Genomic DNA, 16,019 nt, shown 5'->3' on the forward strand with positions numbered 1-16,019 from the left:
GGTTCTCAAACTTTATATTATATTATTTTGTTCCCCCCAGAAGCAAAGATTTGAGTTAAAAATGTTTGCTTATATATTCAAAGATTTGCAAAAAATGTCACAATAAAAATAAAAAAAAGCAGATCTACAGGCGCATAGCACGGCACTTGGTGCTGCGCTATGAGCTTGTAGATCTGCTATTTTTTACCAGGTGCTCGAAGAGCGCCTGAGTCTACAAACAGTCAGACTAATCATCATCATTCGACACCTAGTCGACACCCTAGTCGCCACCTATTCATCATTGGCTGTCATGGCTGTCCTTCACTCCTTTAAGCCAATGGGGACACTTCCCCGTCGGCCCGTCCTTTAAGCCAATGGGGAGACGGCCCGTCCTCCGCAGTAACCGCCCTCCGCTCCCCTCATTCACACTGCAACAGTTGCAGACAGTGCAAGTTGCACTGCTGCCTCAGGGAACAGAGTTAGCCTAAATGCTAGCGTGCTTCATTATACCTAGTTTGGCTATTAAGTTATTATTTGGCCATGTTCACACTGACTCCAATCTTCGCTATTGTTGGGAAGACCCGTGCCGTGTGGTGTCTAAAAATGTTGCCACCACTTATATAAAAAACATTATTAGCGTTTACCGTTGCATATTCAATGTTGCCAGGTTTGGCGAGAAACAAGCAATCCGAAAAACAAGTAATCAGGTCTATGAAAACAATCACACACACACACACACACACACACAGAGCACCTGGTAGAATATGACTTTTGTCATTTCGTTCTTGTTAAATAGTCAAAGCATAGAATAATGGTATAAGTGGTTACTCGGATGCATTTCCGGATGGAATTTGTTAACAGGAATGACATTGGTAAAGAGGTTGTGGAACGTAAACATGTACAGTATTTGTGCATGCTTATATGCATGCGTGCGTATGTGTATACGGTACGCGTGTGAGCATGTATATGTGTGTGTATATGCATGTGTGTCAGTGTATATGTGCACGAGCCTGTACATGTACACTATAATGTGTTTGTGTGCGCGTGTATACAGTATGCATGTGTGTACATGCTCCCGCCGTCTGTCCTCTCTCCCATCTGCTCCCAGTTAGCAACATCTTGAACGCTGCGCTGCGGCGTGCTCCTCTGTCATAAAACACAGCACTCTTCTTCTCCTGCTCCTATCCTCCTTCTCCCTCGCCAACACACACTGTCTCTCTCCTTCCTCCCTCCCTCTCCCTCCCTCTCTCTCTCCATATTTCTGGCACGTGGTGGAGAGATGTTTTTCACTCTCACTCCTCGATCACGGAAAAAGCGCACCGCTTCCAGCTGCATCCCGGTGTGGACACAGAGCCGTTAAATAGTTTGAAAGATGAATCTCTCAATGGCATCATTCTTGTCTGCGTCCCGTCTCTTCTCGCTCTCCCTCTCTCGCGCGCGCTTTTTCTCTCTCGCTCCCTACAATGTGCTAAATACCTGAGGTGGCCGAGAACTTCATTACTTTGACTCCCGACACTGCGGAGCATCGCACAACAGCTCACCGTTCCTGTGACACACCACCGTACCCCCCTCCCCGCCGCCCCCCTTTGTCTCCCTGGAGGTACTAGCAGTGATTCATAAGGTCGAGCGGCACTTTTGGGGCCCCGCGGGCGCTGGGTGCCTTTAATCAGAGAGATGTATAGAGGGAGGACGGGGCAGGGGTGGGGGGGGATGGGGGCGGGCTAATGACAATTAACACATGTAGCTGGAGCAACTGGCCCTGAATGCACATCGAATCCATCACACGCTGCTCGGGGGCAGACACCCCAATCCATAACCGTCCTCCCCTCTGCACTCTGCCTTTACTCTTCCAGCCTGCGTACAAAAAGAGAACGACAGGTTTGAACCGGTGATGGAACGTACGGCCATACTTCACTTAATCGCTGATTAGGTCAAGTTGAGGGCCTTTTTGTTGGTCTGAGCGATGATAACCCTTCTCCTGCCTCCTCTCCTCTCCCCTCTCCTCTCTCTCCATCCCTCCTTCCAGAGCCTCCTGTCTGTCCATGACACAGTGGCCCAGAAGAGTTACGACCCAGAGCTCCCGCCTCTACCAGACATCGACGACGACGAGGACTCGGTGAAGATCATCCGCCTGGTTAAAAACAAGGAGCCTCTGGTGAGTACCTCTTTACAGTTATCTGGTGAGAACAGGCTAACGGACGGATGACCAAAAGGCGCCTATATACAGTAGAGCGTTCTGTGTGACCTTTGACCCGTTTACCCACAACACCAGAGAACAAGTACCGTACATGATTCTGAGGCATCTTCCCGATGCCTGTGGGAATCTAACCCGCAACCTTGAAGTTGTACGCGGCCGTGCCTAACCGAACCGGCCACAATTACCCCGGTCTTGGCTCGTGTGTAATTTCAGCCCGGTCTGGGCTTTGTGTCTGCGAATGGCTTCCTTTTCTATCCTGGTCAGTGTTGTTGCTCTTTCATCCCTAACATGCTCTCACGGCCGTACACCCAGACATCAACAAGCCAGGCCAGTGCCAGGCCCTGTCTGTCTCAGCCTCGGGGGCCCCGACCATTGCAGCGTTCTGTCTCTCTCTCTCTGAGTCTCTCTATCTCTCCCTCTCTCCCTCTCTATCTCTCTCTCTCACTCTCTCTCTCCCTCTCCCTCTCCCTCTCCCTCTCTCTCTCTCTCTCTCTCTCTCCCCCCCCCCCCCTTTCACTCTTTCCCCCGACTTCCTGGGCGTCTGTCTGTAGTGCCTGCTGATTGCCATACCAAGCATTCCCCAGGCCCTGCCACCGGACAGGGCTTCCCGCATGTGGGCAGCTCAACTTGGACTCGTCTGCGGCCCCCACTGTCCCTGTTCTGACTGATGCAGCTTTTTATCGCTCCACTCCGCCTCGTCCCCTGTTTCCCTCTTGTGTTGTTGCATCTGTTTTTTAGGTTTTTTTGGGGTGCATCTGTTGTTGTTGTTTTACTGCCTTGGATGAACCTGGGTGCCCTGGCAGACATGGCACATACATGTAGACACACACACACACATTCTACCAGTCCAGTCAGACACATAATGTTTGTCTGTCTGTATGGCTGTCTGTCATCATGGCACCACCCTTTGTTGTGTGCTGAGGCCCCGCCCACCTTTGATCTGATCCTGGACATGTCCTGGCCCCGGGCGCCTCTATTTTCACTTTGCGGCTTTTTTTTCCGCTGCTCAGACCACCATTTTGGCTCCGAGCCGGCGCGCTTCTCTAACCGCACCCAGGGGGGAAAGCGGGAGGAGCACACCTAAGCCATTTTTGGTTCCTTGCCCTACTCTCTTTGCATGTTCCGCAGGGCTGCTGTGCGTAATAATGTGGCTTTTAGAGGAATGTTCTCCCCCTTCTTGCACACTTTGTCGCAGGCAATTCCTGCTCCGGCCCTCTCCTCCGCCTCTGATGTTGGGTCACGATCTCCCGCAACCATAATGTGATTTACACCCAGGCCCTGGCCAGCCTAACCCTTTAAGACCTGAAGCCGATTCTACATGTCTCCTAAATCCCAACAGTTTTCTGAAAAACGTATGTTTCTATATCAGTGGTTCTCAAACTTTTTCATGTCAAGGACCCCCAAAATGATATGTATTTGGCCGCGGACCCCCATCAAAATATTTTGTTCCAGGGACCCCCCAGAAGCAAAGATTTGAGTTAAAAATATTCGCTTTAAAAATATATATATTCAAAGATTTGCACACATTTTCACGATTTTTCAAAAATAGCAGATCTACAAGCTCGTAGCGCGGCACTCGGTGCCGCGCTATGAGCTTGTATATCTGCTATTTTTGAATAGCCCAAATGTAAAATAAAGCTTTTTAGCTCAAAACTAAAAATGACACAGTTCCAGGTCTTAATGGGCTAATCATCTGGTTGTGTTATTGTATTTCACGTTACGCACATTTCTTTTCTCACCGCCTCGTCTGAGTCATATGGGTTCCCGGGGAACATCTGAAACGCTCGTTTACGATGTGTGATGGTGCGTATGTTTGTACCACATTGTGGGTGTTGATTACATTCGTTCTCTGTGTTTTAGCAGCGCTGTAGTACCCTGGGTGTCGTTTTATAAGTCGTGGGTTCTGAATTGAGATAGCTGGCTGTCTACGAGACTTAATATTATAACGAGGGGTTGCTCTGCTGTATCCAGACCTCTGCCAGGGGCCAAAGTTGGGTCTAGGTTTGTAATTTCTCCTCTAATGGTTATGTATAAATCACCAAATACGCTATGATGACAGCTGTTAAAAGCACATTCAATAGCACTTTCAGAACGCTAATTATTTCCATCCATTTCACCACTGCTTTTTGTGCTAAAGGGGATTTATACCTGGAACGTTCCCAGTATCTCCCAAAATGAACCAAACATAAGCAGACCAGACCTTTGGGGTAATTAATTATAGTAATAGTATGAACAGTAATGTATTGAGAAGAAACCCAACTCTTACATGTACTGTAGCATATTACATCTTACAATATTGCGTCTAGTGATTTTTTCAGAGTAATATCTTACTGACAGTCCAGCAGGCTCCCTTCCCACTGCCTGAAGGACCCGGCAGGCATAGTAGTCCTCTCTCCTGTACTAGGATTCCTCTGTGGGGCTATAATATTATTCCCCAGTATATAATATAATATTATTATAGCCCTACAGAGAGCCCCAAAAAGAACCCAGAGCATTTATTATGCTCTGGGTTCTTTTCTCTCTCTCTCTATGAAAACAAAACAGATACCAAAGGACTGTGATTGTGGCTGGACGCCATCTCCGCAATGTCCCGTCGGAATGTTTGATGGTTCTATATTTGTGTTGTGGGCACAAAGAGAAGGGTGACTTAAAACACCTTGGATGATTAGAGGGGAAGGCTACTAACTGGTCTCCCTGTGGTCTGGTCGGCCAGGACTTGTGGTTACCACAGAGGCTGCATCTCCCTGTGTTCCGTGTGTAATCACAAACATTGATGGTCTGCGCAGTTACAAGAGTGCAATTTGGTTGTCATGACTTATTTAACCGCATGAACCCTAGTGTCCCTATTCTGGGCATGTCATAATAATAGGCGAACATCCGCCGAAAATAGGCGAGCACTCGATGAAGATGGCTGATCTACAAGCTAGCTCACATCACGTCGCAACATGTGGCATTGCGAGCTTGTAGAATTTCAGTGAATAGATTTGGTGTAGAGGGACAAAAGACGGGGCCAAGTACAGACCCTTGGGGGCACCCCAGTCAGCAAAGGGTTTAAGTAATTAAGTAGTTTTGGAAACCAGCTGTTCCCATTCCATTTGGCCCATAGGTCAGGAGTATATCTCCTTTTTCCTTAGTGTGAGGCTTGATGTTCAAGGACACCCCCTGGACTTGACGCTAGTATATCACAGGGACTCACGCCCCAATCCGGCCCTTGATGCTGAGTTCCAAGCACAAGCAGAGAGGCATTGGGTACCACTTTATAGTCTTTGGTAGGACCCGGACGGCAATTGAACCCCGATCTCCCAGTCTCAGAGCGGACACTTTAACCACAAGGCCACTGAGCTGGTTTTAGGGTTCAAGTGGCTAAAATAATTGTAAAGTCAAAAAGTATCTAATTAGTTTGGAGAGAAAGGAAGAGGCGTGGCAAGTGCTGGAGCCCACATTGCATTATGGGATAGGCTTGGAGGAAAGAGTAGTAGCCTAGCCTCCGTCTGGGAGGCGAACTGCCTTTTCCCATACTGTTGGGAAGACTCGCCCCGAAAGGGCGAGGCTTCCCCTATTGGGCGGGCGCGTGGGCGGGGACTTCTTTCCTCTACATTAGAAGAGTTAGGACGTCACATTCTAATACAGCCCGAATATCTACTCTCACCACCGGCCTCAGTGGCGCACCTCGATAATCATTAGATTATTGATCCACTACCTCTGGGAGCCCGGGTTCGATTCCCGCTTGGCACAATACTTTTTCAAACAACCGCGGACTTTTTTCGCCGATAAAGTATAGTTTTGGACCATGACGGAGGCGCGCCGACTCAGCAGACCTTGAGGCCGAGGAGTCGCGCCCGAGCGCCTCCAGACGCGAGTGCCCGATCGACCGGCCGATGGTCTGCTAGTCGACTAAGCGCCGTCCGAGTTATGTACCGATAGGCACAGAATCGTAAATGATGTTGTGGGGACTGCGTTTGCCCCAACTGCCACCCACTGCACTAACATAGCCCGCCAGCCCCGCCCCCTTGTGCTTCAACAGTATGGGAAAAGGCAGTTCGCGTCTGGGAGTGCCGAGACAGATATTCTCCTCCACCACAGCACAGAAGACTAATAGTCCCTTACAGACATCTCCTGTTAACAAATCACCTACACCAATGGATGTATTGTCTTCTTTTTTTTAGACAATCTAATGTGACAGTAAATGTTAAGGTTCTGTATTTACCCCATCTACCTCTGGCCTTTTGGTCAGGTCAGCCGCTGTGGTTCCGTATGACTATGAGGGGAAACCTGGTCATGATGTACAGTCAGGCTGTGCCCATTAAGGAAGCAGCCAGCAGGTCACATGACTCCCGGTGAAGTCACAGCCATTACTCGCTGACCAATAAAAGCCCCCCCCCCTGTGATTGTGTCGGGTCCTCGTTGAGCGCTGCACCAAATTGATTTGGATGTGCCCTTTAGCTCGCTATTCCACATAATCAGCCTGAAATTTTCAAACTTGACATCATAACAGGAGGGCTGTGTAATATCGCTCTAATTTCCTTTCCGTTGCTGAGTGGGCCCGCTCCCGCCCTTCCTCATTCTCTCTCTCTCTCGCTCTCTCTTGTCCCATTTTGTCTCTTTCTCTCATTCCCTCATGCTATAGTTCTGGATGTGTTTTTGAGGGGGGGGGACTCGTAACATGCGGGAGCCCCATATTGTCATTGAGTCATCCATTAAGTTAATTGTGATTAGTTGAGTGGATTGTATTCAGTAGCTCTGATTAATTGCTAGCATTTTTCAGACTGTGACTTCATGCTGTATTTCAGTGAAAAAGTACAAACGTGATCTTCCGCAATGGCTACCCTCCCCCCCTCGCTCTCCTGCAGAAACCTAAACCGTGTGATTTATTAGCTCAAATGTCAGGACAATGAAATAATTGGGTTTGGAGTAAGGCATAAACATGTGGCCGTGTAAAAAAACAAAAGAAATAAAGTAAGCCCCAGCCGTGTGTCTTTATTGAAAGAATGTGTTATTTTGGATAAGGTTTCGGGGGTAGGGGGGGCAGAATTTGAGTGGAACGTGGAGGTGGCGTTGGTGGGGGGGATTGCGTCAGGCTTGACTTGTGTCTGTGGCGGCGTGGGGGGAAGGAGAAGACATAATGGTGAGTTTCTGCCTTCGGTGATAGAGGGCCTGAGCACAGACTGACTAATAGGAGAACGGCAGACAAAAGTCGGAGCGTGCCAGAACGCACTGGTGTTACACAATTCGATTCTCCCCGGGCCAGGAAGCAGAGAGCCAGAAGCTGTGGAGATTGGGGAGAAAAGGGGAAAACTGAGACTCAAGACGCACACTCACATACAAACCACATGCACGAGTACCACAGGCGGCTGCAGCATCATCCCTGAGCTGTCCTGGTAAAAAAAAAAACACACACAAAACGAAACATCTCTTAGAATACCTTAAATAGCATGAGAGGAGAGAGAGAGGAAGCTGCTGTGAAGCGATAACGCAGTCTTCCGCACTCTGCAAGTGAGTATGATGTGAGAACATTACGAGGCAGAAGACTCTGAGGCCCAGCCCGCGGCCGTCTTTGCTGCTCTCGTTTGGGTGTTCGGTTGGAGACAGAAAAAAATCATCTCCGATGCACAGATGTAAATTGCAGATTGGAGACGATTGCTGCATCTGCAATCCACGATTTTACACCATGTTATGGATCACTTGCCAGATAATTCAATGCCACTCAGACGGTGGTCAGCACCCCACATCACCCTCAGTAAGCCCTCATTCGCTCGCATCATAAGCCACGTTTTCACATTTTTTTCCAGGAAAATAATTAGCATAATTTGCTGGACTGGGAATGGGAAAGGCCGTTTTCACATGCCCTCTTTGGCAGCAAAAGTTCTGGTATTGCCTGATAAGCAACCGTTTTCATTTGTTTATTTTCTAGCTATATAGTAGTATAGTCCGAGAGGTGACTGTAAGCACTCGAGATTCAGGGTCCCCACGGTCATGAAATTCCTGGAAATATTTTGAAATAAAAAATAAAAAAATCCAGTACTGGAAAAGGTTTGGAATTGATCAAAGGTCCTGGAATTTATCAAGGGTCCTGGAAAAATATTTGGCTATTGATTTTTTTTAATACAAAACATTTTCATAAACATGTATAACATTACACGAAATATGTAACATAAGTAGTTTTGCGCCGAACGGGCTGTGTAACACCCCATCCGCACTGCCAGCGATGGGACGTGGCGTGACGCGAGGCGCGAGCGGGCGATGAAATCTCATTAAAATACATGTTTTTGAATGAGACCGTCCTGACTTACCGCGAGCGACAACGAACCGTGCAACGACGTCGTCCACCCCTCCTATTTTCGCTCGCAGGGTCTCTATTTGAGCGAGGTTTCGCGGCTGTGCCCTGCCCCCAAACACTTTTTATTGTTTTTTATTTATTGATTAAATACTTTAACAGATTTGTAAACAGTACAGAGGTAGGATTTTACAATGGTTGTTAAAAGGATAACACAAAAAACCCTAAAGGAACGTGTTTCCATTGTGGACCTGGTTGTGATCTGCACACTGCTTTGTCATAGAGTGAAAAAAAAATAGTTCGATATACATCGATATACATCTATAGTATAGGCTATTTTTTATTGTCAGACGTTTTATAAAGAGTGGAGGAACTTAGATTTTCAAATACCTATAGTGGACGGACAACACATCAGCTATACTGCACATCACTTTGTTCTTCATATTTGAGGATTGTTTTAAACACAGTAGGCTAGGCCTATAGTGAGACCCTCATTACTTCATATTTTATTTATAGCCTATAAAGTTCAAACGACCACCAGCAAACAGTAGGCTACAGTGAGTGAAAAAAGCTCCGCTATTCAGTGGTGGAAGAAGTAGTCAGATATCATATTTTACTTAAGTAAAAGTAGCAAACATGGGAAGAAATAGGCTACTCTGTTACAACAAGTAAAGGCCAATGTTCAGTAAAAGTACAAAAGTATTGGCATCAAAATATACTTAAAGTACCTAAAGTAAAAGTAGGCTACTAAAATGTTTGATCTACAAGCTCACAACGCATGGTGATGCATTGTGAGCTTGTAGATCGGCTATTTTCAAATAGCCTATGTATAAAATTGGGCTAAAGTGGTTAATGTATGTTTTATAATTTAATAATGTATATCTGCAAAGTAACTAACTAAAGTTTTCAAATACCGGTAATTGTGTAGTGGAGTAAAAGTAGGAATATTTGCCTCTGAGATGTAGTGGAGAAGTAAATAAAAATAAAAAATAAAATAAATGGCACTTTAAATTTACCACTCTTGATTTGTTTTGCATAATTATGTTCATCCCTCCTTGTGTCTGACAGTATCCTCTTGTTGAAATTAACTTAATAGGAAAAACATAGGAAAACCAACAACAAAAGTGTAATTTAAAACGCCCTTGCATCCTTCATTACTTTTTAATTCATAAATAGGGCAAATGCAAGGCAATATTATTTAAAAAAAATAAGTCATACGGATGCCATAATGAGTCTTCCAGTGAGCTATGCCCTAATTGTGCACGAAATGTTGAATGAAATTGTACTATTCTATATTCTATGCTTTATTTTTGCTACACTGCCTATCTTTGGGCATTGTACATAGGAGTAAGAGACACATTATTGCGCTGAATGATTGTTTTATAGGCCTGGAAATTGGGCTAAATATTCTGGAAAAGTTTTGGAAAAGTTTTGGAAATTCATTGCTAAAAATGTGTGGGGACCCTGGAGATTGTAACTTTAATCCATTGATCCATTGAATGAACAGATGATAAGCAAGCTGTTTCTCTCTCTCAATCATTCATTATCACGGGGACACAAGGGTTAACAGGTGGAGTGGAGTTGGCCGATCTTTTTCTAGCATAAAATCTCAAGACATATCTTTAATTATGGTTGTGCGATATGTCAAAATATTCCTATCGACCATCGGGCAGCGAAAAAACTTGTAGATCTTGTAAAAGTATACATTCGGCTGTAACATGTGCAGTGTCGGGTTACTATAGTAACCCTAATGTGACTGTGCCAGCCTGTCAGTGAACAGAGATGAGACGACATGCACCTCTCTCACTGACCAAAACTTGTTTAGGCAACGAAGAATTATAAAACATATCTCTTCTTCCATAGGATATTCTTTTCAGGACTAAGATCAGAGGAGATTAAGTCTTTTTAATATTCGGACTAAATAATAAATTGTGCCACTGCGGGATAAACCCTAACCCGCCCTCCCCTGTAACTGGCACTTGCAAACGCGCGTTGGGCAGCGAGCCGCGAGCGAACTCACATTTCAAATCGCATTGATTGATTGCATGGTGATATAAACACAACTGACACAAGTTTTAATATCCGCACTTGACAGCAAAAGTTAAGAATCGATTGCTGGATCTTGTGAGACCAGTGGGACATGCGTTCCTGCGTCATCAAGCTTGCAAATGCACAACGAGGATTTGCTATTCCAGACAGACTTCCAGCACTTTGATTCTAGCGTTTTCACTACAGGGAAAATTGTATTCTCCCTGTACTTTTTGGAAAAATTACTAGGTCACTTGCCGTAAAAATTTCGAACGCCAAAACTTCCGCAGCACAAGATCAGTGGCCGTTTTCATATGAGATGAATTTAAAATGTTCCACTATACTTCCTGCGCTTTGGCTCTGTGAAAACGGGGCTATAGTTTCAAGCCGTCATGCACACCTCTCACACCTCCTAATTCATTGCTGTCCTCTGCTCTTGGTCCATTTGTTAATTTTTGTTTCCGTTTTCTGTTTTTCTACTTTAAAAATTGTTCTGGCTCTGCCGTCGTCGTCAATGGCTGCCTGTGTTATTGAATAAAAACAATTAAAAAGTAGAAGCTGTAGCTACCGCACCTTGCCACATTCTTATCGAGCACTCAGGCGCGCCATGCAAACCCAACACTATCCATCCCTCTCTCCCCCTTCATCCCTCCATCTCCGGTTGTTGGGCATCATTAGCGTCTGCCAAAAACTGCCGCCAGGAATGTGACAGGATCAATGTCAGTCTCTCTCTCTCTCTCTGCTTTCGCTCGTTCTCTCCTCTCCTTCCCTCTCTGCTCCTCGAGGGTTGGTTTTCCCATTACAACCTGGTGCCACGGGGTGCAGCTCTATGGAAAACCGTAGGCGGCTGTAATGCCCGCATGCCAACCAGCTGACGGCATTTGCCAACCCATTGGTCCTGACTGGCACGGCCTCACACCAATCAATACAACAGCTACGCCACTCCCGCTGGGCACGGCCACCCACTCTCCCCAGCCGCTGGGTAAGCGGGGGATCAGCTGGACTTCTCATTAAAGACCTACAAATAGCGCTTGGTTTTGACTTTCAGGCTATACAGTATATTATGCGCTCTGTGTACAAATTTAGATGACACATCCAATGTTATGATTGTAAGATATCCAACATTGTGATTGAATTTGGTTGAGTTTTTGGAAAGAAAGAAAAACGTCTTTGCTCAACGCAGCTTTTTCGCCGACATCCGAAAGTGAGTTGTTTCGGCTCGAGGGCGAATGTGAAGCAATCGCTTGGCTCTGTGGTGTTTTCAGTACCAAAGTATCGCCAGACCTGCACATTGCAATTCGATTTAGATGTTTTTTCTCTTCGGTGAATCATAGGAGAGAATATCAGTCGCTGGAATGAACTGTTTGGCGTTTTGACATGCCATGCTTTTCCCATCTGCATCAGATGGGCCTCCACTCTCCTCTCTTCTCTCTTGACACAATGAGGGCCACCAATTGACTCCGCTGGGATGTCTGGAAGCCCCGGCACACGTGCATTCAATCAGAGAGCACACTTCACAATCTCCTGGCCTCGCACTAGGATCCAAATACCATCCACTTGGGTTATAGGGGTTGTTTCACATACATGTGTGCATCTATACACAACAACACACTGTACTGTACACACGTATGTGTGTCTTAGGTAGATACAGCATACACAATTGTGCGTACACAAACGCATACACAGACTTACAGAAACAAAAACCATGTGAGCACAGACACACATCACTAACTAAACACAAAGCATTGCGGAGAAGTATTCCAAGAGTCTTTTGATTGAGACAATTGTCGAGAGGAAGTGTAGACCTCTTGTTACACCCACGAGGTCTGAAAGAGATAGTAGTGTCTGTTTACATCACACTGCGAAAGGCGAGTAGAAAGTAACGACACTGGCCGGGGATTAATGGAGCAGCTAATGAGATTAGAGGAGACAGCACACATGTTAGTGTTTTTGCAGATAGAGCTGTGTGCTTTAAAAGCAATATGTCCTCCACTTGATGGATGACGCCTGTTTTTTTTTGGAGCGCCGCGAGGGAAGATGGAGTGCCACGCCATAGAGCATGACAGCATGAGTGGAGAGCTCTAGCGCTGTTGGACAGGGCTCGCTCTCTTACATGTTAGCGCACGTGTAATTTATGTGTGTGTGGGTTGGGGGGGTGTGTGTGGGGTTGCATGCCTCTGCTGTGTTTGCATGTGTGCAGACACATGTGTAAGTGTAACTGTATGCACAGTCGAATCTCCAGTGTTAATTTAACTGTGAGGGGCGAGTTCACAAAAGGATTGGATTCCACTGAAACGGTGTAATTCTCGAAGGTGAAATGCACTCTGGTGCTATTTGCGCATATTCAAATTAGTATCATGCGTTAGGCTTGTTCCGATTTGACAATTTCATCGTCTATGATCGCAGATGGGAAAATCACAGACAGTTTTCCCACACTGATATTAAGGCCATTAATTTATAAAAAGCATAATGTGGTGGATATATTGGTTAGTTCCATGGTTAAAGTTATGGATATGATTTAGATTGTGATATTAAAGATAAGATAATAATGTTAAACGGAACATGACGCTGACTGCAATAATGTCACACCAAGCACAGACACAGACTTTTAAAAATTTAGTCATTGTTTGAATAGAGAAGACATTGTTATTATGACTTATGAAATACATTACCGCCCACTAGAGAGTCCTTATGTTGATAAGTCAATAACGACAACCTTCTTATTTGTATTAATATACTTTACTGAGTTGAACTTCAGGCAAAATAACAACAATCTGGCCACTGCCATTCACATAGTAGACTGACGAGAAGAGCCCGCGCATTGAGCAATACAAGCAGACAGGTACCGTAAACATACTAATAGAGTGGCTGAACCGTAAGTACCATAATTGTGTGCAATGCAAAAACAGAACATTTACAATCTCCCACTTTTCTTTTCCATTTTTCTTTACAGAAAAAGTCAAAGTCTATTTCACTCAGGGTTAGGTTAGGGCTTCAGTCAGAGGAGCATGCCGAGGAGCATGAATTAGCTGGAGATTCTGTATGTAATTGTCTTGATGCATACATGTCACTCCATTTGCAGTGACATACTCCATGCCTACATAGCGAAAGCTGTCATGTTCTTCTCTGCCCACTTAAAAGGCAGATTGCAGGTGAGGGATTACTGTTGTTGCGAAAGTTTGTGAACCTCCCCATATGAAATCATCAACATGACAAGCAAGCACCCCAGACACATTACAATCTTTATCCAACCAAATAAAAAATGGCAGGGTCAACTTGTGACATCTTTCCTCCAGTTTGCAACATTGTTTCTTTAACTCTATTGAACCAGTACAGCAGGGTTCCCCAGTTAGTTTTCCCCAAGGGCCAAATTATGTCTAGGGTACCAAGCCGAGGGCCACACAACCTGCGAACAGATTGGGGCTTGGGGGGCGGTGTTCCCGCTACTCCAGTGATAGTGCAGATACTAGTGTTGTTGCTGCTCTTACCACCATTATTATTACAATTATTATTGGTTGTGGTACTCATAATTTAGCCCTGGGATTTGTTTGTTCTCGTTGACTCAGTTACACCCCAAAAAACTGAACTTATAACATTTAGTGGATTTTCTGTGGTTTGGGGTTTTCGGAATAATTAGGCTCTGAAAAGTGCTGCGATTGGCCCCTGGACTTTGATGTCAAAGTCCATTAACTCATTGAGTGCCCGAATTATTTCTGGCTATTTCTGGCCAGTGCGATTATTATTATTTTTTTCAAAGTAAAAAAAAAAGTGCTTAGGAAGCGAGATACAGACTTTTTCAGTTATACGTTAAACAAGGAGTGGATGGAGCTGCAAATCTTCGGATAATGATATCTTGGGTTAAAAAAAATAAATAAAAAAGTTTTGGCACGTTGCACCACAGCGGTAAAACATGTGAAACACGTTAATGGCACTCAATGAGTTAATCCCGCCCCCTCCCGCGGAGTAGAGGCGATGATTGACAGGCAAAATTCCTCAACAGCGACAACCGCAGGCAAATAGGTTTTATTTTCATTGCAGCTGAAAAGGCTTCAGAACACTGAGAGAAAAAACCTGCCATGGCTCACTGGAGGGGATTTTTGAGTTAAAACCTTTTAATACACGTTTGAAGGACCATGATAAAGACTTAATGTTTCATAAAACCAGCATGCCATGAAACCTTTAAATCCTGTGTTGAGGGTCACACAAGGAAATAATGCACTCTTGAAAGTTGAAACTAAATAAGTTGAGAACCAACTATTTATTTGCTTGTTACAGTGTGCTTGAAAAGTATGCATCTTCAGCAGCTAGTGATGGCCAACCGTTAACCGGTAATCGTTAAGAAATTGGTAACCGGTTAATACTAACGGTTAATGGTTAACCATAAAAATTATGGAGCAATGATGCACTTCCAACACCCAAGTCCACTGTGTGGACACACTTGTGTATTTTCAGGTGATCTAACCGACTGAAACTCTTGCACACTGTTTACAGTAGAAAGGTTTTTCTCCAGTGTGAATACGCTGGTGTCTCTTCAAGTGAGAATTGCGACTGAAACTCTTGTTACACTGTTTACAGTGGAAAGGTTTTTTCTCCAGTGTGGATATGCTGGTGTGTCCTCAGGTTACTTAACTGACTGAAACTCTTGTCACACTGTTTACAGTAGAAAGGTTTTTCTCCAGTGTGAATACGCCGGTGTCTCTTCAGGTCATCTAACAAACAGAAATTCTTGTCACACTGTTTACAGTAGAAAGGTTTTTCTCCAGTGTGAATACGCTGGTGTCTCTTCAGGGGATCTAACAAACTGAAACTCTTGTCACACTGTTTACAGTAGAAAGGTTTTTCTCCAGTGTGAATACGCTGGTGTATTTTCAGGTAATCGAACCGACTGAAACTCTTGTCACACTGTTTACAGTAGAAAGGTTTTTCTCCAGTGTGAATACGCTGGTGTCTCTTTAGGGGATCTAACAAACTGAAACTCTTGTCACACTGTTTACAGTAGAAAGGTTTTTCTCCAGTGTGAATACGCTGGTGTCTCTTCAGGTCACCTAACAAACTGAAACTCTTGTCACACTGTTTACAGTAGAAAGGTTTTTCTCCAGTGTGAATACGCTGGTGTCTCTTCAGGTCACCTAACAAACTGAAACTCTTGTCACACTGTTTACAGTAGAAAGGTTTTTCTCCAGTGTGGATATGCTGGTGTGTCCTCAGGTTACTTAACTGACTGAAACTCTTGTCACATTGTTTACAGATGTGAGTTTTCTTTCCTGTGTCAGTCAGACGATGTCTCTTTACTTCCAATTGCGTTAAAGTCTTGGTAGATTGTTGACTACTGTAAGGTCTTTCTTCTTCTGAGTTTCCTTGCTGCTGGCTCGTTGTCGGGAACAGTGGGTTCATCGTCAAAGCTGCTGCTATGCATGGGCTGTAATGGTCCAAGAATGTAATTAATGATGTGTGACCTTACGATCCAGGATTGATTACAGGGCAATTACCAGCTCAATGTCAAGTGTATGGATCTATGCTAATAGTTCCTCTTGTAGGTAT

The 16,019-nt window shown here is 44.9% G+C and overlaps 1 protein-coding gene across 1 annotated transcript in view; it reads left to right on the forward strand.

The window, feature by feature from the left end:
* Positions 1–16,019, forward strand: part of mpp7a (MAGUK p55 scaffold protein 7a) — a 160,535-nt gene that overhangs the window by 84,789 nt on the left and 59,727 nt on the right. The window contains exon 7 of the mRNA XM_080417489.1: positions 2,006–2,134. Coding sequence (XP_080273615.1) covers positions 2,006–2,134 — 129 coding nt within the window. The remainder of the gene's footprint in view (positions 1–2,005; positions 2,135–16,019) is intronic.

Source organism: Gymnoscopelus braueri (assembly GCF_963280865.1).
Source record: "Gymnoscopelus braueri genome assembly, chromosome: 21".
Lineage (NCBI taxonomy): Eukaryota > Metazoa > Chordata > Actinopteri > Myctophiformes > Myctophidae > Gymnoscopelus > Gymnoscopelus braueri.